This window comes from Pan troglodytes, chromosome 11, assembly GCF_028858775.2.
Source record: "Pan troglodytes isolate AG18354 chromosome 11, NHGRI_mPanTro3-v2.0_pri, whole genome shotgun sequence".
Lineage (NCBI taxonomy): Eukaryota > Metazoa > Chordata > Mammalia > Primates > Hominidae > Pan > Pan troglodytes.
Window position 1 is genome coordinate 108,784,716 of NC_072409.2, and position 25,263 is coordinate 108,809,978.

Below are 25,263 nucleotides of genomic sequence, written 5' to 3' on the forward strand. Positions count from 1 at the left end.
CTGGGTTCAAGTGATTCTTCTGCCTCAGCCTCTCAAGTAGCTGTAATTATAAGCATGCCGCCAACCATGCCTGGCTAATTTTTATACCTTTTTTTATTAGAGACGGGGTTGCACCACGTTGGCGAGGCTGGTCTCGAACTCCTGACCTCAGATGATCTGCCTGCCTCGGCCTTCCAAAGTGCTGGGATTACAGGCATGAGCCACTGTGCCCAGCTACACTTATTGTTTAATTGACAGAATGTCCAACTGATATATCGCTGCACTTTGCACTAAGCAAACACTCTCTTGAGTGGATGATAATATTAACCGGCCACATCTGTGCCAATGCATTGGTCTAGCTTTGCTGAGACACCCAGGTGGGTATGTCTCTCAGGCACAAGTTACCAATTCTGGTTGATGAACATCCATCACGGTCTTAATAAAGATCAAACATACAATTGAACGTATTATTATCCACGTACTGTTAGCATTTTGAATAAGCTAAACAATACAGTGGAATTAGGTGCCAGTCACATGAGAACCCTTGCTGTCACTTCCGGAAGGGCTAACAATGGGAAGGGTTTTCTTCCTGGCCTTGTTTGAGCAGAAACATTTCTTTAACATTTAACTAGGCCACAGTGTCATCTGATTTACACAACTTAGTTGATAGCATAGCTAGAACCACCTGTGCCTACTTTCATTTGTTTTAGACTTAAAACATCTAAAAGACAAAAGGCAATTACAAACCTAGAAGGGAGTATGCTCTGCTAGGACCAGGGTAACCAACCGTCCTAGTTCGCCTGGGACTCAAGGGTCCCTTGGGATGTAGTTATTTTCAGTACTAAAATCAGGGATGGTCCCAGGCAAGCAGGGATGGTTGTCCACCCTAGTTAGGGCAGAGCTGAGAGAGAATTTTGGCCCTCTCTTTACCAGCTGTGTGCTCTCGGACAAATTATTTAAAAATTATTCTTAAATCATTAAAAATTTTGTTCACAGCCTTTCTTCCCTCATTTGTAAGACAGGAGTCAATAACATCTATTTTGTAGGACTACTCTGAGGGTCAAAAAATGCATATGCCTAGGATATTAAGCACTGTGCAGCAGGTATTTATTTATCTGTCATTATCTATTTTTAAAACTGTCTTTGTTTATTTGATGGTGAAGTTGAATAATTAGACACAAAACACAAAAAGATCTCAAAAGGCCACTTGGCTTAATGAGGAATTTTAAACTACTTGTGCTTGAGAGACAATTTTAATATTAATCTTAACTTTTTCATTGAGTCTATAAATATGCTCATAGTTTTATGTTGATAGACCATCATAAATTCAACTGAAGTTAACACACTGATTACTAATTAGCCTGAATTTCAACATATTCTCATTATGTGATTCTTTTCATGTAGCAAATGGCTTTGCTACATGTAAGCAGCTTTACTTTTGCACTTATTATTTAATTAAATGTAATTATTTTATTTTGCATTATGTAGTAATGCTTCTTTTCCAGGATCCTTCGGTATTATAGCCTATCTTGCAATTTTTGCCTAATTCTGGTCATTCTAATGCAATGAAGCTCCAGTACCTTTACTATTATAAATAACTTGAATTTGTTTCTTGAGACTGTCACCAATACCATATGCAAAGGGGGAAATGGCCTTTACACACACAGACACACATACACACACAATGTATGTGTATACATCCTCCCCTATCCATTCCCCTTAGGTTTTTCTAGACCATGAAAAACACTCTCTCCTAAGTTTTTCAAACTTCTTTGAACACCTTTAATTACACTGTGCTCCAGGTCCTGACGCAGTATCTTACAATGCACTCTTCCATTTAAGCTCTTGCTCCTTATCAGTCTTTGAACAATTTCTCTGTTGAAACTGACAGTCTTATCATTCTCAAGCTGTTTTTCAACAGGCCTGAACCTTCTTGCTTTTTCTCCTTTTACTTCAACCTTCCTGTTTTCACTCTACAGTTTAGCCTGAGAATCTTGATTTCTGACACAGTGTTACTGAAAATTCTACAAGGTATTGGCTCTAAATGTCCCCTTTTAAAACCTTTCTGAAGGAATATAAATGTGCACGTGCTATCCATGTTGTTTCCCTTATTAAAGCTTAACTCATTCTCATGTCTGGGTGAAATAAAAGTAATTCATTTTAAAATTGTATATATACTCTTTAATACTATGTAGGGTTCCCTGGTGAACAGAACGTCCAACTGATAGCTGTACTTTTCATTTAAACAAGCATTCCTTTAAGCTTGGGTGGATGATAACCATCAGCTCCTTGTGACATTAACTGGCCACATCTATGTCAATGCACTGTTGTCTAGCTTTGCTGAGATAGCGGGGAGTGGGGAGACTATGTCTCTCAGCAAAAGCCACCAATTCAGGGGCTGCTGGTTGAAGAGTGGCCATCGCTGTCTTGGCTGAAGGTTAGATGAATCCGCCAACTAGTCGTTCCCCATACAACAGAAACAGTGGGAGGCAGCCTGTCTTCTAGTCACTTATCTTTCTGGCAGAACCATATTCCTTACAATTAAACCATTCATCAAATGCTGTTAAGAGTTTCCCAGTGTCCAACTTGGTAATAAAACTCCAGGGTTTCGACCTGGGTCATTACACATTGAATCTTTGCCTCCTGCATAAAATAAGAGGTGTCCCAAATTCATGTGGCTTATTGTTCAGCAGCACACTTGAGATACTATCTCCTTCTGACTTATCATGTCAATCTTAGCAAGCATCACAGAGAAGGAAGAACCCACCTGGTACATGTGGGCAATATTTGATCCAAAATATTTTGCTCCATAGAGTTTGCCATCAGGCCACTTGACTTGGACGACTTCTCCCTCGGCAGGTGGGCCCAGCTTCAGACAGTCTCGGCTCTGCAGAATAAACAGAGACAGGCTTTTCAAAAGGAGTGCCTAAGTGACTGCATTTAGAACTTAGCAAATGATGAACTCCTGGTAATTAAAAGGAGTTATTGCCTCTGTGTTTTATGGATTATGATCTCGCATGGGTGTTCAGGGGAAGAGATATGAGCCAAAGGAGTATTTAAAGATTCAGCCTACATCATAAAGTTGCAAAGGAGCCACCATAATCCAAGCAGAAAAAAACAGCAGCATTTACATTTGCTATTTGAAAAAGAATTGTTTAGGGGGTTACTAAAATATGCATAGAAACCGCTTTAGCTGAGGAATAGACCAGCTAATGATTTATAACACCTGACATTTATATAGCATTTTGCAGTTAACAAAATGCTTCAGCATACATCTCATGTGATCTTATAATCACCCCATGACATAGAAAACGACTATTAATTATCCCCATTTTACTGACAAGGAAACTGAGACTCCTGCGAGGCTTTAAGTTGCCAGGATCTCTGGAGGAGTGAAGCTATGGGAGACTAAAAGACACCCAGGTGGAAGTGGAGCAGGGGACAAATGGCGTGCGATTGAAGCCGGTAGGACTTGCCAATAAAGCAGGGAAGGGAAAACAGGAGCACCTGCAGCATGGCGGGTGGAGCTGGGTGGGTGTGTCCTGTTTAGCACGCCCCTTCTAAAGACCCCCTGGACCCCCCTACATAAATGTGCTTCTGCCAGCATCTCCTGTTAATTGACTAGCCCACCTTTTTCTGCAGGTAATCATGGTGGCACCCATAACCAGAATCTTTTCATTTCAGATCTTCTGTTTCATATTGCCACCTCCCAAGGCAGTAATTCAGAGCAAACTCCCCAGATTAATCCTGAAAGGTGCTTTTTTTTTTTTTTTTTAAGGCGTGGCAGGGGGACAGGGAAGTTAGTAAAACATTTAAACATTTGCTCAGACATAGTTTGCAAACTTTTAAATTTGTATGTATTGAGTAGGACACAATACAATTTTAATACTAGGGAATTAAATACTTGACTATGGTAATTTTTATTTTTGCACATTTAGCAATTCATGATTTGCTAATACTGGTATTTTACCGATGAGGACAATCTGAATGAAATGCACACTTGACCAATCAAGCTATAAATGCAGACTGGGCATATTCTGTGGTTTAAATGAGAGGCATACACAGGAAGTATTTAGTTGTTTATGATTGGAAATCTACCATGTACTATTTCTTATTACTAATAGAAATTGTGCCTTATAAAGGAGTGGCCATTTGATTGCTGGGTTAGGAGTATACATGGAAGGCCCGGCTGTTCATTTTTCTAACTGCAGGCTATGCTTCCATTAGAGCTAAAGCAAAGAAAAAAATAGTTTGCTCGGAGGCTCTACAGAACTGACAATATGCATCTAACTTAGCCAAATGAAAGTAAGTCTATCCTTGGCCCTCATAATACTTGACCTCAGGGCATGTGGAATTGAAAGGGTAGGCTGTGGAGATGTATTCCCATGGGGTTATCACCTTTCTTTCCATTTCCCTTCCCAAGATTTATGTGGTACCGAGAACACTGGAAGGTATAGCTTCTGAGTACAAACTGATTACATGTGTCAGTCTCCGAGGTTAGAGAGTCGCATCAGCTCTGGATTCCTCTGAGCTGAAGCCCAGGTGCTGGGGTAAGTGTGGTGGCAGGAGGTGGCATATGCTTCTCCCGCTGCTAAAGATGTCTCCCATGTGGAGGGATCTCCACTTGGGTAATACATCTGGCTCATCTTCACCCCCTCTTAGCCTTTTACAAGAGGATTAGTTACGACTTAATTTTATTTTTGAATTCTGAAGGATTTCCCAAACTATGTGCCATGGTGCTCTGCAGTGCTACAGCAAACTCACAGGGACCCTGTGGGATACATTCAAGAGAAGCACGGTGACACTTGTGAGGCACCTAGCTTACTAATACTGATGAGTTATTTGGACCTAATTTACTTAACACATAGAACTGTTAGGTACTTCTTTTGACTGAGAGGCACTATAAAAAGCATGCTGAGGTACTAAGGGTGCCTGCAAGCCAAGAAAGTTTGGTGACCTCTAGCTCAGCTCCTTCCCTTTCTCTCTGGAGCCATCATGCAGACAGAGAACCTGCACTCTGCTCTGCTCCTTCCACGGAGAGGAGCCTGCACTTGCCTGCACTGCCCATCACTAGGTAAGCCTGTCTAATTCCAGGGTCCAGTATTTGAAACCTGTTTGCCCACAGATATAAGCCACACTCCTCAATATCTGCTTTATTACTCATAAAGGTGATAGTTTACATCTCCAAATCCTGACTCCTTTGTCTCGCTTTTCCTCAGGCAGGGCGAGACATGCTATTTATTGGGTCCTTCTCGAATCCCAACAGAGGCAAGTCAACGCCTCAGGAAATACATGAGGCTGTTCCCTGCACTCTCTTACCCACCACAAACCACTATCAAGCAGGAGAGTTACAGCCTCCCTTTCTTTATCATTTAGGGCCTCAATTTTACAGATTTGCCCTTCAGCAGAACTTTATTAACCTTTAAAATAAAATCCCTCAAAATAAATCCTGACTTGCAATTTTAGCTACCATATCACCAAGGAGAGGTGAGGGACATAGAAACGTGGACTAGACAAGCATAAATTGCATTCGAGCAGTTTAATCTTAAAAACATAGTTTTATTACCAAACTGAATAGATGAACTTTACTAAGTGACAATTCTTTTTTCAAAAACCTTTTGGAAACAATGCCTGAGATAGTTAGATATCTTCTATTACTAATTGTAAATTCACCTTTCACTCACAGGAAATCTTAATCTAGCATTGGCAGTGCCTGACCTCAACTAACCACTTACTGCTCAGCCTCCTCCTAACGTTGCTCCGTATCCTAATGTTGCTCTCTATCAGCCACAAAGACAAAATTCATAATCTTTCATGCCAAACTCAAGAAGACATTTCAGTTTGCTTTCTCAATCTTCTTGCTTTCAGAACTCTTTTTCTTTACTTATAGAAGAAGAAAAATAACAAACCAACTATGTAACAAGATAAGTTATTCTGTGCCTCCCCGACCTCCAAAACCAGGGGGCACGATTCTCATCCGTAACAGCTCCTTTCTCACCCTTCGCCAGGTCATTCAGCTGGAAGGACATATATTTTGATTAGCATATAACTTTATTTAGTATGTAAAATTCATTATTTACTCCTTAGCTACTTTCCAAATGAAGTTAAGGTAGCTCGGAGTAAAACATAAAAGAGCTTATTTCTGTAACATCTACTTTCATCCATAAAGAAATAGTGTCAATTCATCAGCTGTTTCACATTTTGAGTTTGCCAGCAACTTCCTATGACTATGTGGGGTATAAATTTAAACAAGAATGAGACTAGAAGCATGTGGGCCGATGAAAAGAAGTTGAAAGGTTTGATATTTAGGCTTCTCTGATCTCTCCAAAGTAGAAGCTGGTGGGTGTCCCCAAAATTGTTTCAATCACTAATTCAAAACCTATTTACTGACCACCTAATGTGTGTGAGACACTAGGAGGCAATAAAGCCCAGCAGCCCAAGCCAGGGACAGACAGAGGGCATTACACCCACACGTGAGGCCTGTCACACTAAACCCCATGGCTCTGTGGGGTGCAGGTCTTCAGGGTCCTTGTAAGGGGGGAGACCTATGAGGGCTTCAGAGTAGAACTTTGATTTTATTTACAAATAAGGATTCTGAGTAAGATTTCATTCGGGGTAAAAAAGTTTCTTTTAAAAATAAAAGGTCTGGAAGATGGCCAAATAGGAACAGCTCCCGTCTGCAGCTCTCAGCGTGATTGACGCAAAAGATGGGTGATCTCTGCATTTCCAACTGAGATACCTGGTTCATCTCACTGGGACTGGTTGGACAGTGGGTGCAGCCCACAGAGGGCGAGCTGAAGCAGGGTGGGGCATCACCTCAGCTGGGAAGTAGAAGGAGTCAGGGGATTTCCAATTCCTATTCAAGGGAAGCCTTAACAGACTGTACTTGGAAAAATGGGACACACCTGCCCAAATACTGCACTTTTCTCAAGGTCTTAGCAACCAGCAGAAAGGAGATTCTCTCCCGTGCCTGGCTTGGTGGGTCCCGTGCCCATGGAGGCTTGCTCACTGCTAGCGCAGCAGTCTGAGACTGAAGTGCAAGGTGGCAGCCTGGTTGGGGGAGAGGCGTCTGCCATTGCTGAGGCTTGAGTAGGTAAACAAAGCGGCTGGGAAGCCTGAACTGGGTGGAGCCCACCTCAGCTCAACAAGGCCCACTGCCTCTAGACTCCAGCTCTGTGGGCAGGGCATAGCTGAACAAAAGACAGCAGACAACTTCTGCAGACTTAAACCTCCCTGTCTGACAGCTCTGAAGAGAGCAGTGGTTCTCCCAGCAAGGCATTTAATCTCTGAGGAAGGGCAGACTGCCCCCTCAAGTGGGTCCCTGACTCCCATGTAGCCTAACTGGGAGACAACTCCCAGTAGAGGTAAACAGACACCTCATATAGGTGGCTCCCCTTCTGGGACGAAGCTTCCAGAGGAAGGATCAGGCAGCAATATTTGCTGTTCTGCCTCCAATGGTGATCCCCAGGCAAACAGGGTCTGGAATGGACCTCCAGCAAACTCCAACAGACCTGCAGCTGAACGATCTGACTGTTAGAAGGAAAACTAACAACCGGAAAGGAACAGCATCAACATCAACAAAAAAGACATCCACACAAAAACCCGATCTGTAGGTCACCAACATCAAAGACCAAAGGTAGATAAAACCACAAAGATGGGGAGAAACCAGAGCAGAAAAGCTGAAAATTCTAAAAATCAGAGCACCTCTTCTCCAAAGGATCACAGCTCCTCACCAGCAACGGAACAAAGCTGGAGGGAGAATGACTTTGACGAGTTGACAGAGTAGGCTTCAGAAGGTCGGTAATAACAAACTTCTCCAAGCTAAAGAGGCATGTTCAAACCCATCGCAAGGAAGCTAAAAACCTTGAAAAAAGATTAGACGAATGGCTAAGTAGAATAAACAGTGCGGAGAAGACCTTAAATGACCTGATAGAGCTGAAAACCATGGCACGAGAACTTTGTGACGCATGCACAAACTTCAACAGCCAACTCGATCAAGTGGAAGAAAGGGTATCAGTGATTGAAGATCAAAATAATGAAATTAAGTGAGAAGACAAGGTTAGAGAAAAAAGAGTGAAAAGAAACGAACAAAGCCCCAAGAAATATGGGTCTATGTGAAAAGACCAAATCTGCGTTTGATTGGTGTACCTGAAAGTGATGGGGAGAATAGAACCAAGTTGGAAAACACTCGTCAGGATATTATCCAGGAGAACGTCCCCAACCTAGCAAGCGAGTCCAACATTCAAATTCAGGAAATATAGAGAACACCACAAAGATACTCCCTGAGAAGAGCAACCCCAAGACACATAATTGGCAGATTCACCAAGGTTGAAATGAAGGAAAAAGTGTTAAGGGCAGCCAAGAGAAAGATAGGGTTACCCACAAAGGGAAGCCCATCAGACTAACGGTAGATCTCTCAGCAGAAACCCTACAAGCCAGAAGAAAGTGGGGGCCAATATTCAACATTCTTAAAGAAAAGAATTTTCAACCCAGAATTTCATATCCAGCCAAACTAAGCTTCATAAATGAAGGAGAAATAAAATCCTTTACAGACCAGCAAATGCTGAGAGATTTTGTCACCACCAGGCCTGCCTTACAAGAGCTCCTGAGGGAAGCACCACACATGGAAAGAAACAACCGGTAGCAGCCACTGCAAAAACATGAGAAATTGTAAAGACCATCAATGCTATGAAGAAACTGCATCAACTAACAGGCAAAATAACCAGCTAACAACATAATGACAGGATCAAATTCACACATAACAATCTTAACCTTAAATGTAAATGGGCTAAATGCCCCAATTGAAAGACACAGACTGGCAAATTGGATAAAGAATCAAGACCCATCAGTGTGCTGTATTCGGAAGACCCAGCTCATGTGCAGAGACACACACAGGTTCAAAATAAAGGAATGGAGGAAGATCTACCAAGCAAATGGAAAGCAAAAAAAGCAGGGATTGCAATCCTGGTTAAACAGACTTCAAACCAACAAAATCAAAAGAGACAAAGAAGGCCATTACATAATGGTAAAGGGATCAATTCAACAAGAAGAGCTAACTATCCTAAATATATATGCACCCAATACAGGAGCACCCACATTCATAAAGCAAGTCCTTAGAGACTACAAAGAGACTTAGACTCCCACACAATAATAATGGGAGACTTTAACACCCCACTGTCAATATTAGACAGATCAACGAGACAGAAGGTTAACAAGGATATCCAGGACTTGAACTCAGCTCTGCACCAAGCAGACCTAAAAGACATCTGCAGGACTCTCCACCCCAAATCAACAGAATATACATTCTTCCCAACACCACATTGCACTTATTCTAAAATTGACCACATAGTTGGAAGTAAAGCACTCCTCAGCAAATGTAAAAGCACAGAAATCACTACAAACTGTCTCTCAGACCACAGTGCAATCAAATTAGAACTCAGGATAAAGAAACTCACTCAAAACCGCTCAACTACATGGAAACTGAACAACCTGCTCCTGAATGACTACTGGGTAAATAACGAAATGAAGGCAGAAATAAAGATGTTCTCTGAAACCAATGAGAACAAAGACAACATACCAGAATCTCTGGGACACATTTAAGCAGTGTGTAGAGGGTAATTTATAGCACTAAATGCCCACAAGAGAAAGCAGGAAAGATCTAAAAATCGACACCCTAACATCACAATTAAAAGAACTAGAGAAGCAAGAGCTACCGGAAGACAAGAAATAACTAAGACCTGAGCAGAACTGAAAGAGATAGAGACACAAAACACCCTTAAAAAAAAATCAATGAATCCAGGAGCTGGTTTTTTGAAAAGATCAACAAAACTGATAGACCGCTAGCAAGAATAGTAAAGAAGAAAAGAGAGAAGAATCAAATAGATGCAATAAAAAATGAAAAAGGGGATATCACCACTGATCCCACAGAGAATACTATAAACACCTCTATGCAAATAAACTAGAAAATCTAGAAGAAATGGATAAATTCCTGGACACAAAGATTCTCCTAAGACTAAACCAGGAAGAAGTTAAATCACTGAATAGACCAATAACAGGCTCTGAAATTGGGGCAATAATTAATAGCCTACCAACCAAAAGAAGTCCAGGACCAGACGGAGTCACAGCCGAATTCTATCAGAGGTACAAAGTGGAGCTGGTACCATTCTTTCTGAAACTATTCCAATCAACAGAAAAAGAGGGACTCCTCCCTAACTCATTTTATGAGGCCAGCATCATCCTGATACCAAAGCCTGGCAGAGACACAACAAAAAAAAGAGAATTTTAGACCAATATCCCTGATGAGCACTGATGCAAAAATCCTCAATAAAATACTGGCAAACCGAATCCAGCAGCTCATCAAAAAGCTTACCCACCATGATCAAGTTGGCTTCATCCCTGGGATGCAAGGCTGGTTCAATATACGCAAATCAATAAATGTAATCCATCACATAAACAGAACCAATGACAAAAACCACACGATTATCTCAATAGATGCAGAAAAGGCCTTTGACAAAATTCAACAGCACTTCATGCTAAAAACTCTCAATAAACTAGGTATTGATGGCATGTATCTCAAAATAATAAGAGCTATCTATGACAAACCCACAGCCAATATCATAATGAACAGAGAAAAACTGGAAGCATTCCCTTTAAAAACCGGCACAAGACAAGGATGCCCTCCCTCACCACTCCTATTCAAGATAGTATTGGAAGTTCTGGCCAGGGCAATCAGGCAAGAGAAAGAAATAATGGGTATTCAATTAGGAAAAGAGGAAGTCAAATTGTCCCTGTCTGCACATGACATAATTGTATATTTAGAAAACCCCATTGTCTCAGCCCAAAATCTCCTTAAGCTGATAAGCAACTTCAGCAAAGTCTCAGGATACAAAATCAATGTGCAAAAATCACAAGCACTCTTATACACCAATAACAGACAAACACAGAGCCAAATCATGAGTGAACTCCCATTCACAATTGCTTCAAAGAAAATAAAATACCTAGGAATCCAACTTACAAGGGATGTGAAGGACCTCTTCAAGGATAACTACAAAGCACTGCCCAATGAAATAAAAGAGGATACAAACAAATGGAAGAACTTTCCATGCTCATGGATAGGAAGAATCAATATCGTGAAAATAGCCATACTGTTCAAGGTAATTTATAGATTCAATGCCATCCCCATCAAGCTACCAATGACTTTCTTCACAGAATTGGAAAAAACCACTTTAAAGTTCATATGGAACCAAAAAAGAACCCACATTGCCAAGACAATCCTAAGCCAAAAGAACAAAGCTGGAGACATCACGCTACCTGACTTCAAACTATACTACAAGGCTACAGTAACCAAAACAGCATGGTACTGGTACCAAAACAGAGATATAGACCAATGGAACAGAACACAGGCCTCAGAAATAACACCACACATCTAAAACCATCTGATCTTTGACAAACCTGACAAAAACAAGAAATGGGGAAAGGATTCCCTATTTAATAAATGGTGCTGGGAAAACTGGCTAGCCATATGTAGAAAGCTGAAACTGGATCCCTTCCTTACACCTTATATAAAAATTAATTCAAGATGGATTAAGACTTAAATGTTAGACCTAAAACCATAAAAACCCTAGAAGAAAACCTAGGCAATACCATTCAGGACACAGGCATGGCCAAGGACTTCATGACTAAAGCACCAAAATCAATGGCAACAAAAGCCAAAATTGACAAATGGCATGAAATTAAACTAAAGAGCTTCTGCACAGCAAAAGAAACTACCATTAGAGTGAACAGGCAACCTACAGAATAGGAGAAAATTTTTGCAATCTACCCACCTGACAAAGGGCTGATATCCAGAATCTACAAAGAACTCAAATTTACAAGAAAAAGAACAAACAACCTCATCAAAAAGTGGGCAAGGGATATGAACAGACCCTTCTCAAAAGAAGACACTTATGCAGCCAACAGACACATGAAAAAATACTCATCACTGGTCATCAGAGAAATGCAAATCAAAACCACAAGATACCATCTCACACCAGTTAGAATGGTGATCATTAAAAACTCAGGAAACAACAGATGCTGGAGAGGATGTGGAGAAATAGGAACGCTTTTACACTGTTGGTGGGAGTGTAAATTAGTTCAACCATTGTGGAAGACAGTATGGCGATTCCTCATGGATCTAGAACTAGAAATACTATTTGACTCAGCAACCCCATTACTGGGTATATTCCCAAAGGATTATAAATCATGCTACTATAAAGACACATGCACATGTATGTTTATTGCCACACTATTCACAATAGCAAAGACTTGGAACCAACACAAATGTCCATCAATGTTAGACTGGATTAAGAAAATGTGGCACATATACACCATGGAATACCATGTCAGCCATAAAAAAGGATGAGTTCATGTCCTTTGAAGGGACATGGATGAAGCTAGAAACCATCATTCTCAGCAAACTATCGCAAGGACAGAAACCCAAACACTGCATGTTCTCACTCATAGGTGGGAACTGAACAATGAGATCACATGGACACAGGGCAGGGAACATCACACACCGGGGCCTGTTGAGGGGTGGGGGGCTGCGGGAGGGATAGCATTAGGAGAAATACGTAATGTAAATGACGAGTTGATGGGTGCAGCAAACCAACATGGCACATGTATACCTATGTATCAAACCTGCACATTGTGCACATGTACCCTAGAACTTAAAGTATAATTTAAAAAATAAATAAATAAAAGGTCTGAAAAAAATTAAGTATATCAAAAGGTCTAAAAATGAAGGGATTTAATTTGTGAAATGCAACAACTTGAGTGGTCTGCCCTCCCTCTTACAGGTCTCCAGCTGGTTCACATATCCTTGGGTTCAGCACCAGGAACCAGGCACTAGAGCACAGCTTCTCAAAGCGTGTTCCCAACCCTGGGGCACACATTAAAAATGAGAATTCGAGGTATCCCCAAAGCTCTCTCTGACTTGGGCGACTTCTTTTAAGCAATCTAGAATCTAAGGTCAGTTATAGAAAAGGATGTAAAATACTAAAGAGGCTTTTCCTAATGCAGTTTACTTAGTATGTTATTGGAGTAAGTAAACACCTTTGCTGGAACATTATATGCATTAAAACCTTGACAAATGCATTTTTCTCAGTTGCTGTCTAGACTCTTTGAAGCAGTTCATCTTCACCTAACATAAATAGCTGTTTGCCGTTTGCTGTACTGCCTCCAGGGATGTGTAAACTCGCCTGAAATCTACCAGAGCCTTGTTCACAAGGACACTGGTGTCTGGAGCTGCCAGCAAGCCCGTAGCTGCAGTACTAAATAGATGATGTGAAAATTAAAGACAGAAATCATAACCACGGTGAAGAGTGGCCTTTTGGCTGTGTTCAGTTACTTCAAGGACTGATAGGAGTACTCAACCTAGGGCAAGAGGATGGTGTCATTACATTCCTGCCAAAGTCAGGGCCAAACTCCTCTACTTGCTCCATCAACTATAAGGAAAAATTCATCTGCCAGTCTGCTTACCTGAATTCTGAAGTCACTGAGTTCTTGGAACTCTTACGAGACCCTTCTAAAGGGACCCCTAGAAGCTGCTGTCCTCAAATGTTGCCTTAGCCTATCCCCACCCCCATGACTACTCCTTACGTGTATAAACCACAGAGCAGGCAGCCCCATCTGTGAGCAGAGTTGTATCAAATGAAGACGTGGCACATGTGTTCCCAGTAGTTAATCGGCATATAGTTTGGCTCCTCTGGCAGTCCCCCTTGGGGAGAATGCTTAGGTGACCTGGGGCGAAATACCAACAGCTGCTATCGTTTCCAGAGACAATCACCTGCTCATTACTGGACCCTGGCAGGGATTAACAAGACTGACTGACAGCCACGTAAGTATCATAGTGGCTATCTGTCATCTGTTCGGCTGCCCAGCTTTGGAACCCCCTTCTCCCCAGTCTAATGGGGGCTGAGCTGGCCTGACATCACAGTCACTGAACACTGCCAGACACTCCCTTCCCCAGCTTCCCTCACAGCAAAGACAGCTACAGAGGCCTGGCCAGTGGGCTGCACCAGCCCAGGATTTAGAACCTGTGATCAGAGATGCAGAGAAACAAGTAGAAGAGAGAATTCTCTCAGACAGCAGCAGCAGCAGCAGCACCCACAGGCCTACAGCAGAGGCTAGGTCCAGTCTCACCACATAAGGGGAGGCAGTGTGTCCTTCCTGGATGGCGTCTGTGGTCTGGTCTTGCCCATAGCTGCGGCTGAACAGCCCCCTTTTTGTTCTTGCCTATTTTCTGACCTTTGTTCTTCTGCATTCCTGGAGATTCTGGAAGCTCCCCAATAACCTTTCACTAAATTTCTGTACAGGCTAAATCAATGTCAGTTTCTGTTGGTTGCCATTAACAACCCTGATAAGTAACCGCTAGTTTGCATGATGACAGATCCCTCCTCCCACAAAATGGAAAGAAACCTCTCACTTAACAATGGAATATAAAACTGGAGGACTCCCCACACCATGCAAAGGCCCAGCTGCAAAACCATCCTCCTCAAAAAGAAGGGAGCATATCGATGGAAGCATCCACCTGTTCACAAGGCTTGGTCCTAGATGACCGGCAGCAGTCTCCCAAGTTTTCAGTACCCCCCAGTGTAAGGATGTGCGCTCTCTGAGGATATCCACAAGAATGTATTCCAGACAATAAAGTCACCAAGCACCGGAGGAATGGCCAGCTCTTAGCAATGGCCTCTCAAGGGGGCTACTCCGATGGGGATACACCACTTTGGACTGCTTGTTAAACACGTCATAAGCACCCTTCGTGTAGAGATTAGCAAAGAATGCAAACACTTAAAAATTATTTTTAAGGCTGGGCATGGTGGCTCACCCAAAGTGTAATCCCAGCACTTTGGGCGGCCAAGGTGGAAGGATCACTTGAGCTCAGGAGTTCAAGACCAGCCTGGGCAACATAGCAAGACCCCATCTCTATAAAACAAAAAAGAAAAAGTATTTTTATGAGTAATTCTGAACTTCTATATATTCATTAGGAAGAAATTGTAAAATTTCTTAAAGATAGAAAAAAATTTTAAAACCTCCTATTTCTATCACAAGTGATCACTGTCACCACATTTGGAGTTTTTTTCCTGTACTTCTAATTTTTAAAAATAATTTAAAGAATTTTTCTCTGTGCTCTTTAAGAATTAGGACATCCTATACATGCACAATCTTTCCCCTGCAGCTGGTCCAGCCTTTATTTTCTTTCATGTTAGAGCACAGCTGATCTGTCTCTAAAGCTATTTGTTAAGAGCTTGGAACTGAGTTCATGCCATGTTCCTTCGCTTCCTTCCACAGCATTTTGGGGTGGAGGCCCTTTCTTTTTTATTGGGGTAAAATACCCATAACACTAAATTTACCATTTTAACCACATTCATTTGTAAATTTCAGTGACATTAAGTTCACAGTGTTGTGACTTCATCACCACTCTCCATCTTCAGAACTTTATCTTCCCAAACAGAAACTCTGCACTCATTAAACACTAACTCCTCATTCTCTCTCTCATCAGCCCCTGGCAATCACCATTCTACTTTCTGTCTCTGAGAATTTGACTATTCTAGGTACCTCATGTAAGCGAAATCCTACAATATTTCTTTCGTGGACATATATAATTTTGTACCTTGCTATTTGCCACCTACGATTACATCATGAGCATTTTGTTAGCTATTAATTATCTTTTAAAAACTCCGTTTTACTTGCCAAATATATGCAACAGTATAGATGAACCACAACTAATTTAGCCACTCCTTTATTAAATATTTAGGTCACTGCAATTTTCCCCTATCATACATAATGCTATTGTATATTTGTTATCATAAATCTTTGTCTGAATTACTGACTCTATTCTTAGAACAGACTCCTAGAATAAGAGTTACTTGGTAAAAAGGCATATAAACTATTTATAAACTTAGTTTCATCAGCTTTGAAAAATTCAACATCAGACTCATTTCTCTAGTGCAGTAAATAAATCTAATGTTAACCACCAGAGAAATTTCTGATTCAGCTGGTCCAAGCCAAATGCCTTTCCAGGCAATCTCATGCTCAGCAGGGTGGGAACTGCTGTTCTAGGAGGTTATCTCGCAGCCTAAACTATACATTCTGTGTATAACGAAAGAACCAATTCTGTGCCCCTTCTTCTGACTGCGTCTTTTTCAGAGTGAGAGCTTTCTAACATGCTTAGAAGAAAATGTAGAATGCTTCCACACTGAGGTATCTGTATCTAAGCGTGTTCTGTGCTGGTTCTAGACCCCTGTAATTTCAGGCTCTGGGTTAATCGATTCAAGCCAAGCTGCTTCTATACTGACACTAATCATTCTGGGAAACTCCAAGTCTATCCAAGTCTACTGTCCACTTTCCCTTTTTAATAGTTTTGACACAGGGTCTCACTCCTGTCGCCCAGGCCGGAGTGACTGCAGTGGCACTATCACAACTCACTGCAGCCTTGGCTTCCCGGGCTCTGGTGATTCTCCCACCTCAGCCTCCCAAATAGCTGAGAATACAGGTGCGTGCCACCATGCTTGGCTAATTTTTTTTTTAAAGTAGAGATGAGGTCTTGCTATGTTGCCCAGCAACACAGCTGGGCACAACCACTTCGGCCTCCCGAAGTGCTGGGATTACAGGTGTGAGCCAGCACGCCTGGCCTTGTTTGTTTCTAAAGGACACATACACACCCTTTCTGAACTCCAAGATGCTGTGGTTGTCCCTTAAGCTGAAATGAAGCCCATCTTGCTTACTCAAACAGCCAACTTTTTTTTCCCACCAGTCACACTTGGCCAATGTCCTCATACACAACTATACCTATCTTCTAAAAGATAGGTCTGTTATTTTCACAAAAATAAAAGCACTAAAACTTATTTGGTGAATTCCTGAAGGCCAACTAGTTTTTTGTTGTTGTTGCTTTTTATAGAGACAAGGTCGCACTATGTTGGCAAGGCTGGTCTTGAACTCCTGCCCTCAAAAGGCCCTCCTGCTTCAGCCTCCCAAAGTGCTGGGATTACAGGTATGAGCCACAGTGCCCGGTCCGCTGCTTTGTTAGTACGTACTTTCCCTCCAGTGATGAGCCCAAAGTGGACACAATGCTTGGTTAAGGTACTGACGTCCCAGAGATGGAGGTTGTTTGATTATTCTGGAAGTTATTATAGCATTAAGCCTCAGAGGTATATTTTCCAAAGCAGCCACATCTTTATGATATTAGAAATAGGTGAGATTCTGGCATGCAAAAACTTTAAAAGGCCTAGAAAGTACAAAGGCAGCTGTTTTTGGAAATTATTTTTCTGGTTCCTTTGAAGTGAGGAAGCATAACAAACGCCAATAACTAGAAACAGGGTTGACACTGGGGGGTTGACCACACCCAAAAGGGCCTGCAGGGGAGGGACCAGGAAGGCAATGTGGGCACAAGAGCAGCAGTTCTAACCCACTGGTAAGAGATTCTCTGCATTCCTGCCTTCTCCTTCCCTCTGAGTGTGTCCTCTGGGCCAGGGACTGAGCTCAGCACTGAGAAAACAGAGACAAAAAAGACCCAGCCCTCTCGGAGACATTTCTCTCCAAGGATTCAGATCCAGCTGGGGACTCAAATACACACATGAATATCTGCAATACAAGGCACTGTCTGTGACTGTAGGTAGTTAGGCAAAGAGGTGGGAACTCTGTGTCTGTGACCCGCCCTCCCAGGACATCAACTGTGTTCAGGACTTTCCTCTTAAGATTAACCAAAGTTCCTCATGCCACTTCCTCCACGTTAAGCCACCCTGCACACAAACTGAGCTAATTATAGACACCTCTCTCAGGACAAGTTGTGGTGAGAGCAATAATGCAGGCCTTAAAGAAAGAGGTGAAAGGGAGAAGCCAGAGGGCGGCTCCTGCGGCACTCTGTGGGGACCACTGTTTGGGGCTCCGGCATTGTCAACCTGATTTCGTTTGGGCTCGCATAGCTGGTCAGTCTATCCCACTGACCGTGTTGAGTGGTGTAGCCAAACAGGAGACAGAGTTGTAGCCCTGACCCCTTCCTCTCCCTTTCTACAGTATTCTGGAATGATCCCACTCGTGATCTCAGGGCTGTGCCCCACCATACCAGGAGCCAAAATAGGAAATCTTCCAAGTTCAACTCCTGAAAGCTCCAAATATAAAAACTACTTAAATAAGGAATTTATACGTGTAAAGCTTTCTGACACTTCCTCTTAGATCCTTCTTTCAGTAACCTCTTCTTTTTTTAAAGGTGTGGAAGATGTAGGTTGAAAAAATGTTTCTAGAAATCTTGTGCTTAGGGACTCTCTGACCAATGAGCTGACCAAAAATTACTGGCTGCCACCATCAACCATAATCACCACTGCCACCACAGCCACAAACACTACCTGCATTTGTTTACTATGTGCTGGGCACCACACTAACTGCTTTATGCATTACGTTTCAATAATCCCAACACAAATTCCAGTATTCATTACTACTGGTGGCGGCGGCCCGTCTGAAGCAGCCACTGTGAGGATGCCAGCTGCAGCGAGGGAGGCATGGCCAAGGCTGCACATGGGGGCTGGGAACAGGTGATCCCAGTGGGAGCCCCGTGCCCTACTGAGCTGGCAGGGTGGGAGCCCATGCTCCCAGGTGCAGCTGCAGCTGCCCAGCCGTGGCTCTGGACCCGGGCATCCCTGTGCTCTCAGGGTCCCAGGAAGGCCCCTGCCCTGGCAGGCTCGGAAGTGCCTGCTTCCACTCCCTGGCTTCTCCCCGCTCCTGGTATGCACTCTGCAGTGGAACAAAGTTGCCATCGTGTCTTGATAGCTGAGCCCAGGCACTGTAGCGACCCAGCCGGGCATGTGCATGCTCAGGATGGCACTGACACACCAGACCCCAAACTGTCTCAGCACCTCCAGAAACTAGTTCTGAGGCTGACATTTTGGGTGCTGAGGAGCACGGGAGTGAGGCCAAGGGGCCTGAGGGCAGCTCGGCATGGGCATGCAAGTGCCCCTTGGTGCAGAAAACCTGGGTGCCATAAGTGGCAGCTGATGACGGCAAAAGGCAGGCAGGTTATTAGGAGGGATGGGAGGGATCCCTGGTGAAACCCCACCTTCAAGCCAGGGATGGCCTGAAGCCTGGGGCTGGGCTGCCAATTCCGGGTGAAGTCTGCAACAGGGAGTGAGAACTTCCTTGATGACTTTTAGCCAGTCAAGTGGTGCTTTTTCCAGGCCCATCCATGGACCAATCAGCAAGCACTTCCTCCATTCTGACCCCATAAAAACCCCAGACTCAGCTGGACTCAGACACTCCTTGGGACTACCTGCCTGTGGATAGGAGCTACCCACTTCAGGTCTCCTCTCCACTAAGAGGTGTTCAGTCATCCAATAAAGCCTTTCTCTGTCTTGCTCACCCTCCAATTGTCCACATAATCTCATTCTTCCTGGACGCAGGACAAGAACTTGGGACCTGCCAAATGGTGGGAGTGAAATGGGTTGTAACATGTTCCTGGCTGCCTCACCAAGCTGTAGGCAGTGATACACTCCCAGACAGTGGCAGTGAAGAGTGCCAACCCTTCTGGGTGCCCAGACCTTGGAATTCCCTGAGCCAGAGCTGCTGTAACACTACAGCCCTCCTGTTCTCCACTGCTACTGGGCAGCTGCCCCACACAACGGGAAAGAGCTGTGGGGCCAGGCCAGCCCATGAGCTGCAAGCTGAAGTGGGGTGGTGGTACTGAAAGAGCTGTAACACAAATGGGCTGAAACATGGCCCCCCGGCTCACCGCACTGTGGGCAAGGAGGAGAGAAAAGCTGCAGCTCTTCTGGGAGCCCAGACCTTGAGGTTCCCCAAGCCAGGGCTGTAACACACTGTAACATCCTCTTTGGGGCTCTGCACTTCCTGGCGTCTCCAAGCTTTTGGGCGCCACCATGTTCCCCTTGTCCGGATGCTGATATCCACAGCAGAAGCTGCTTGTCGTATATCTGGTCCAGCCACAGTGTCACATGGAGCCGGCACCTGGGGCTGCCCACCCCACCACAACAGCTGGCATGCCTTGCTGTGTGCAGTGGCCTGGCCCTGTGCTCACACACAACCTCGCCGCTCCAAGCCTGGCTTGCCCTTGGCAGGCATGGGATCCGGGCCAGTAGCATGAGCCGAGCACAGCCTGCTGGGCTGAGTGGACGGAACGAGCCTAGCGGGCATGAGCAAAACTCAAGCAGAGGCTCCACCAGCCACAGAGGTTTCCAGCTGGCAAAGCAACACCCTAAGGCTCCTGTGACATTACTATCTCCAATTTACAGATAAGGTAACTGGTGTTAACTCCCTTGCCTGGTTGCACAGCTAATTAGCAGAGCAAGGAGCACCCTGGGGCTGCCTGCCACACATGCAGCTCTTCCTACCTGGGTAAGAGAGCCAACATCGGCCCTGATGACTGCCCCAGGGCTCACTGTGTCCTCCTGTAGAACACCCCAGGACTTTAACTTCTCACCCCCAAACACGGGGAAAAAAGCTCCATCTATATAGGAAAGATTTTCTCCCCTTTTTTATTGTTGTTGGCAGGGACTAAAATGTATGAGGGGAATAAAATATTTTACTATGTCAATAAAAATTTATGTTGTAAAATGGAGAAAGACAGGCTTGGGGTGAATTTCTCTGTAGTGGTTTCTAAAAATATATGTCAGTTCCAAAAGCTAAAAAAAAGAAAGATGAAAGGAAAGCTAAGGATAGGCACGCAGGGGAGAGAAGGCTGCCCTGTGTTTATATGTCCGGCTTTCCAAGGCTCTGGCTCTGCTCTGCAACGTTTGTTCTACTTCTGGGAGCACGGCTTGACCTCCCCAGGACGCTTCACACTGAAGTGATGCATGTACTGCTTCCAAGATCTGGGGTCAGGCCACTCACAGTCAAAGAAAACCCATTACTGTGCATAAGCTACTCAACCACCTTATGTCCTGGTTTTCTCATTAATAAACCTTATGTCCTGGTTTTCTCATTAATCAAATGGAGATATTAATGCAATCTTGCAGGGAGAAAGAGAGAAGAGAACAGAAAAGCAAAACCCAATTCCTGGCAGCTAGTGAATATTGAGTGAATCACATCTAGATTTAATACCCATCAACAGGAATATACCTAGAGGATAGGGAGGAGATAAAACCCTTGGGAGGCCACCTTTGGGATTAAAAATAGTGAAGGAAACACTGAGAAGCCAAGAACCCTGACTATGAGAGAAAGGAGGCTACAACAGAACACAGAACTACAGAGGACAATCGTGTTTGTTATCCTAATTGGAATCTAAAACAGCCTGGTAGGGTAGGCAGGCAAGCGTCAACATCCTCCAGCACTGGTAGGGAAGAGTGACTCGCCTGAGGCCACAGGGCTAATAAGTACATGGGTGGGGCTGTCACTCACTCACCTGGGAATTTTCAAGCATCTCGTGTTTTAGGGAACAAAGGAATGAGTAGTGAGTTAAACAGATATAGTTTTTCACTTCATAGAAACTGCTTCATTGGAAAATGCAGGCATTGACTTAAAAAAAAATTAAGTATAAGAACTCCTACATAAAGAATAACAGTGTAAAGCAGAAGCATTTAACAGATTATTGGCAACTACATGGTTCCTATATTCCAGAGAGCTTCAAGATGCCACAAGAGCTAGAGATCAAAAATGAAATTTTGACAAAGCAATCTGTAAAGATCTAGATAAGGAAAATTAGGGGAAAAGAGCAAGGATATAAGTAGTTCTCAGAAGGGTTAAGATCTTTTTTAAAAAAACTTTTTCTGATTATAAAAATAAAACACGTTCATATGGAAACTATAAGAAGGTGATAAAGTTGAAAATCATAATCACCTATGATTACACTCTCCAAAAATAATCAGTAACATTTTGATGTATTTCCTTGGAGGATTTTTCCCTTGCATATTTATATTTTTATACATAATTGGGATCTTACTGTATATACAATTTTGTGCCTGATTTTTCCATTTATCATATTGCATCATTAAATATCCTTTGAAAACATGATTTTAATGGCTGCATAAATAATTCATTTAACCTTCCTCCTGGCTGCATTGGTAAGTGTTCAATGTCCAGATCAAAGGAACAAAGAGCTGCCATGCTTGCACTAGCCAGATTGTGTTTGGGGCACTGTGTTTCCACACCTGAGAGCAACATCTTCAGTGGGACACTGTCCAAGAAAATTTCATCCTCAGAGTGTCCTGGAGGAAGAGCATTCAGAAACCACTTTCTGTTTATTAAATCCTTCATTCCTGCCCCATGACTGAGAAATGAGGACTGTATTGTTTGGATTTGAGAAGACTTAGCAGGGACTTGAGACCTCTCCACAAACATGTTAAGAAACTTAAGCGAAAGAGAGTGTGTTTATTCAGTTTTGCTCTAGAGATCGAGAACTAGGAAGGCTCTTGGGTGTTCCGAAGAGGCAGCAGTTAGACTTCACAGAAAGAAGCCCTTGCTTCCTAACAATTGCAGCAAAAACTGAGAGTGAGCTCCTGTCATTTGCAGCGTTCCAGAATGGATCTGAAAACTCCTCACCAGAGGTATGGCAGAGGAGATGTCTGGCTGTGGGTGGGAGTTCTGGAGGAGTGGGGGGAAAGATAGAGCACAGCAGAGTGGGGGTAAGAATGAGCAGTTAAGGGATGAGGTGAGAGGGGAGTGCGCCCCGCATCAGCCTGTCTCACCTACGCAGCACCCCTGAACTGAGACACAGCGACTCAGAACTTCCAGCCATTCAATGGCCTGTCCAAGTCTCATTAGAAGTATGGGCAAGGCTGAGACTATGGTTTCTAAATTCTCAAGTCCCATTCTAGTGATCCTCCTCCTTCACCAAAGCATAGAGAATATGCAAAAGGATGGCAGGAAAAAAATCAAACGCAGACACGTAGTTAGCTTTCTCCCCCACCACCCTCTGGCCACGCACCTTTAACTCTATAATGGCAGCTTCCTCTTTGGTCAAACGAGAGGAGCATCCTTTGAGGATCAACACCCGAGGAGGAGACCTGTTAATGCAGCACCACCTTATTCTCTGGTGGGCCCAGAGGGAGGCTGGCTTAACTCAATCAGCCAGATGATGCGCAAATGGATGAAGCAAAATGCATAGAAAGGATGAAGGCAACAGGTGTGTGGGTCTCAGCCACTGTGGTAGAAAAAGCTTTCACAGAGCTTCTGTGGTAAAGCTACAACTGCAAAGACATCATGGTGCCTAAAAATATGTCAACGATTGCTCACTCCTGGGCTGAGACCTAAGAATAGCTTAGCTCCCTTTGGCTCCATGTAATATTCTGATACAAGTGGCATGCCACGTCTTGCAGTGTGGAGGCTGTGTCCACATGAACAGCATTTTCACTCTCCACTTCACCCAAGCTGACTGAGCATGTACTCCTGTCACATTCACCACACACGTGGTGCTCCACGCCAGGAATCCGGGAAAGGGGAAAAAAATGTATATGCGGATGAGTGGAATGGTGGGGCCAGGGGCCACATTCCAATGTTTATAGTCAGAGATGACTAGAGATCACCTATGGCTGTTCTCCCCTACGAGAATGGGAAGAGACCTGAGAGATCCCCTAGGCCAATGTCCCCAGTTGAAAGGGAAGGGCTGAATAATGAAATGACTTGCACAGTCACAAGTCACCAAGAGCTGGCTATAATTTAACCTTGCATTTCACAGCCCAGCAGTGCAAGGTTTTGAGCAAATGGGTAACACTTGGGGAGAATTTTAACTAGGGGATTAAAAAGCAGAGCCAGGTGACGACCAACCAAAGAACCTGTAAGAATATGATTTGTCAAAAAATATCAGCTCATGGTATTCAGAAACTGAGGAGTGGCCGGGCACGGTAGCTCATGCCTGTAATCTCTCTCACCTTGGCCTCCCAAAATTTGAGTTTGGGAGGCCGAGGTGAGCGTATCGCTTGAGCCCAATAGTTTGAGACCAGTCTGGACAACACAGCAAGACCTAGTCACACACAAAAAAAACAAAAACAAAAACAAAAAGAGGAGTAATGAGTATACATGCAAAAATGAAGTAATCCAGGATATCCTCAAAGCTGGAAATGTGTTCCTGAGCACAGTAAAAAAATGTGAGCAACGCCATTCTAGAAATACTTTTCACATAAGCTACAGCTTCTCTGTGAGTTTAACATGTCCTTCCTTTTAGATTAAATGTAAATGCATAAAGTTAACCAATCATGCTCATTATACACTGACTTATGAAGACAGGGACATGTGTAATTACTACCAGCATTTCAACAGAGACTACTCTGTCAAAAATGACAGATAGCTAAGATGGTTGAGGAGTGGATAATGAATCAATCTATTTAGTCAACATTATTATACTTAAAGGGAAGTCAGAAACTCCCCCAAATGATTCTTGTGTTGTTGAAAACCTGTCAAATCAAAATATTCTTAATGTGAAATTAAGAAGAATTTTGCTGTTTGTAGATTCCCAGGCAAGGAGAATGAAAATAATATGTAGATAACACACCATTGTTAGATTTATCCAAACAAGAGCTTTTAATCCACCAAGGCTTAAAAACACATAAAAGGAGGGTGGTAAATTTCGCTTTACTGATGCACGCAACTGTGGAATGCCCGGTTCAGAATCACATCAAGGATTATGTCATGCCCTTTTTCTGACAGTTAATGAACCTTTGAAGTAAGAGCTTTTCTATTATTTTCACACCAGATATTAGTCTTCATTTGAAGGCTGATTCTTGCTAACATCTGATTTGCTTAATGAACACTGAATAGTTGGTCAATTAATATTTCAATTGTGATATCTTTTTTCAATCTACTAAAAAAGTAACAAGGTTAGTTAGCATCCTCAGTTACTTTCCTTGAAACAGACACCCACTGATATAGATCTGTGTATAGAGGCAACTGGAAACCAAAACATGCCAAAGTGTTGGGGCTCCCAGGGTAAGTGGGCACCTGAAAGTGGGGTCAGTATAAGCGATGCTGGTGCTGGAACAGCTGAGACTAGCTTTTATAGAGTAAGCTGGGAGGGGAGGGAGTGGGACTTCAGTGATAAAACAAGTAGGTAAGGAGGTAGAGGAAGATAAAGGATAAAAGGAGATGGGCCTGCTTGCAAACTTTAAACATCATCCAATTAACAGTGACTATGACATTAACAATATACAGGATGTAATTCCTAGCTTTTAGCTTGTTAATATGATGCCAGGTGCATTCAAATGAATACATTGTGTGTACACACACACACACACACACACACACACACACACAGCCTGTATGAGCATTTTTAAAATCCTGGGAGGATATATGAGAAGCAGGTGAGACGGTGAT

At 43.2% G+C, this 25,263-nt stretch overlaps 1 protein-coding gene across 31 annotated transcripts in view; it reads right to left on the minus strand.

Moving 5' to 3' along the window:
• KDM4C (lysine demethylase 4C) overlaps positions 1 to 25,263 on the minus strand; it is a 404,595-nt gene that overhangs the window by 7,537 nt on the left and 371,795 nt on the right. For all 31 annotated transcript variants that reach the window (XR_010148777.1, XR_010148778.1, XR_010148776.1 and 28 more), the window contains one exon: positions 2,747 to 2,866. Coding sequence is in view for 26 of the 31 variants with exons in the window: in XM_001144352.6 (XP_001144352.3) it covers positions 2,747 to 2,866 (120 nt within the window). In the remaining 5 variants the exon portion in view is untranslated. The remainder of the gene's footprint in view (positions 1 to 2,746; positions 2,867 to 25,263) is intronic.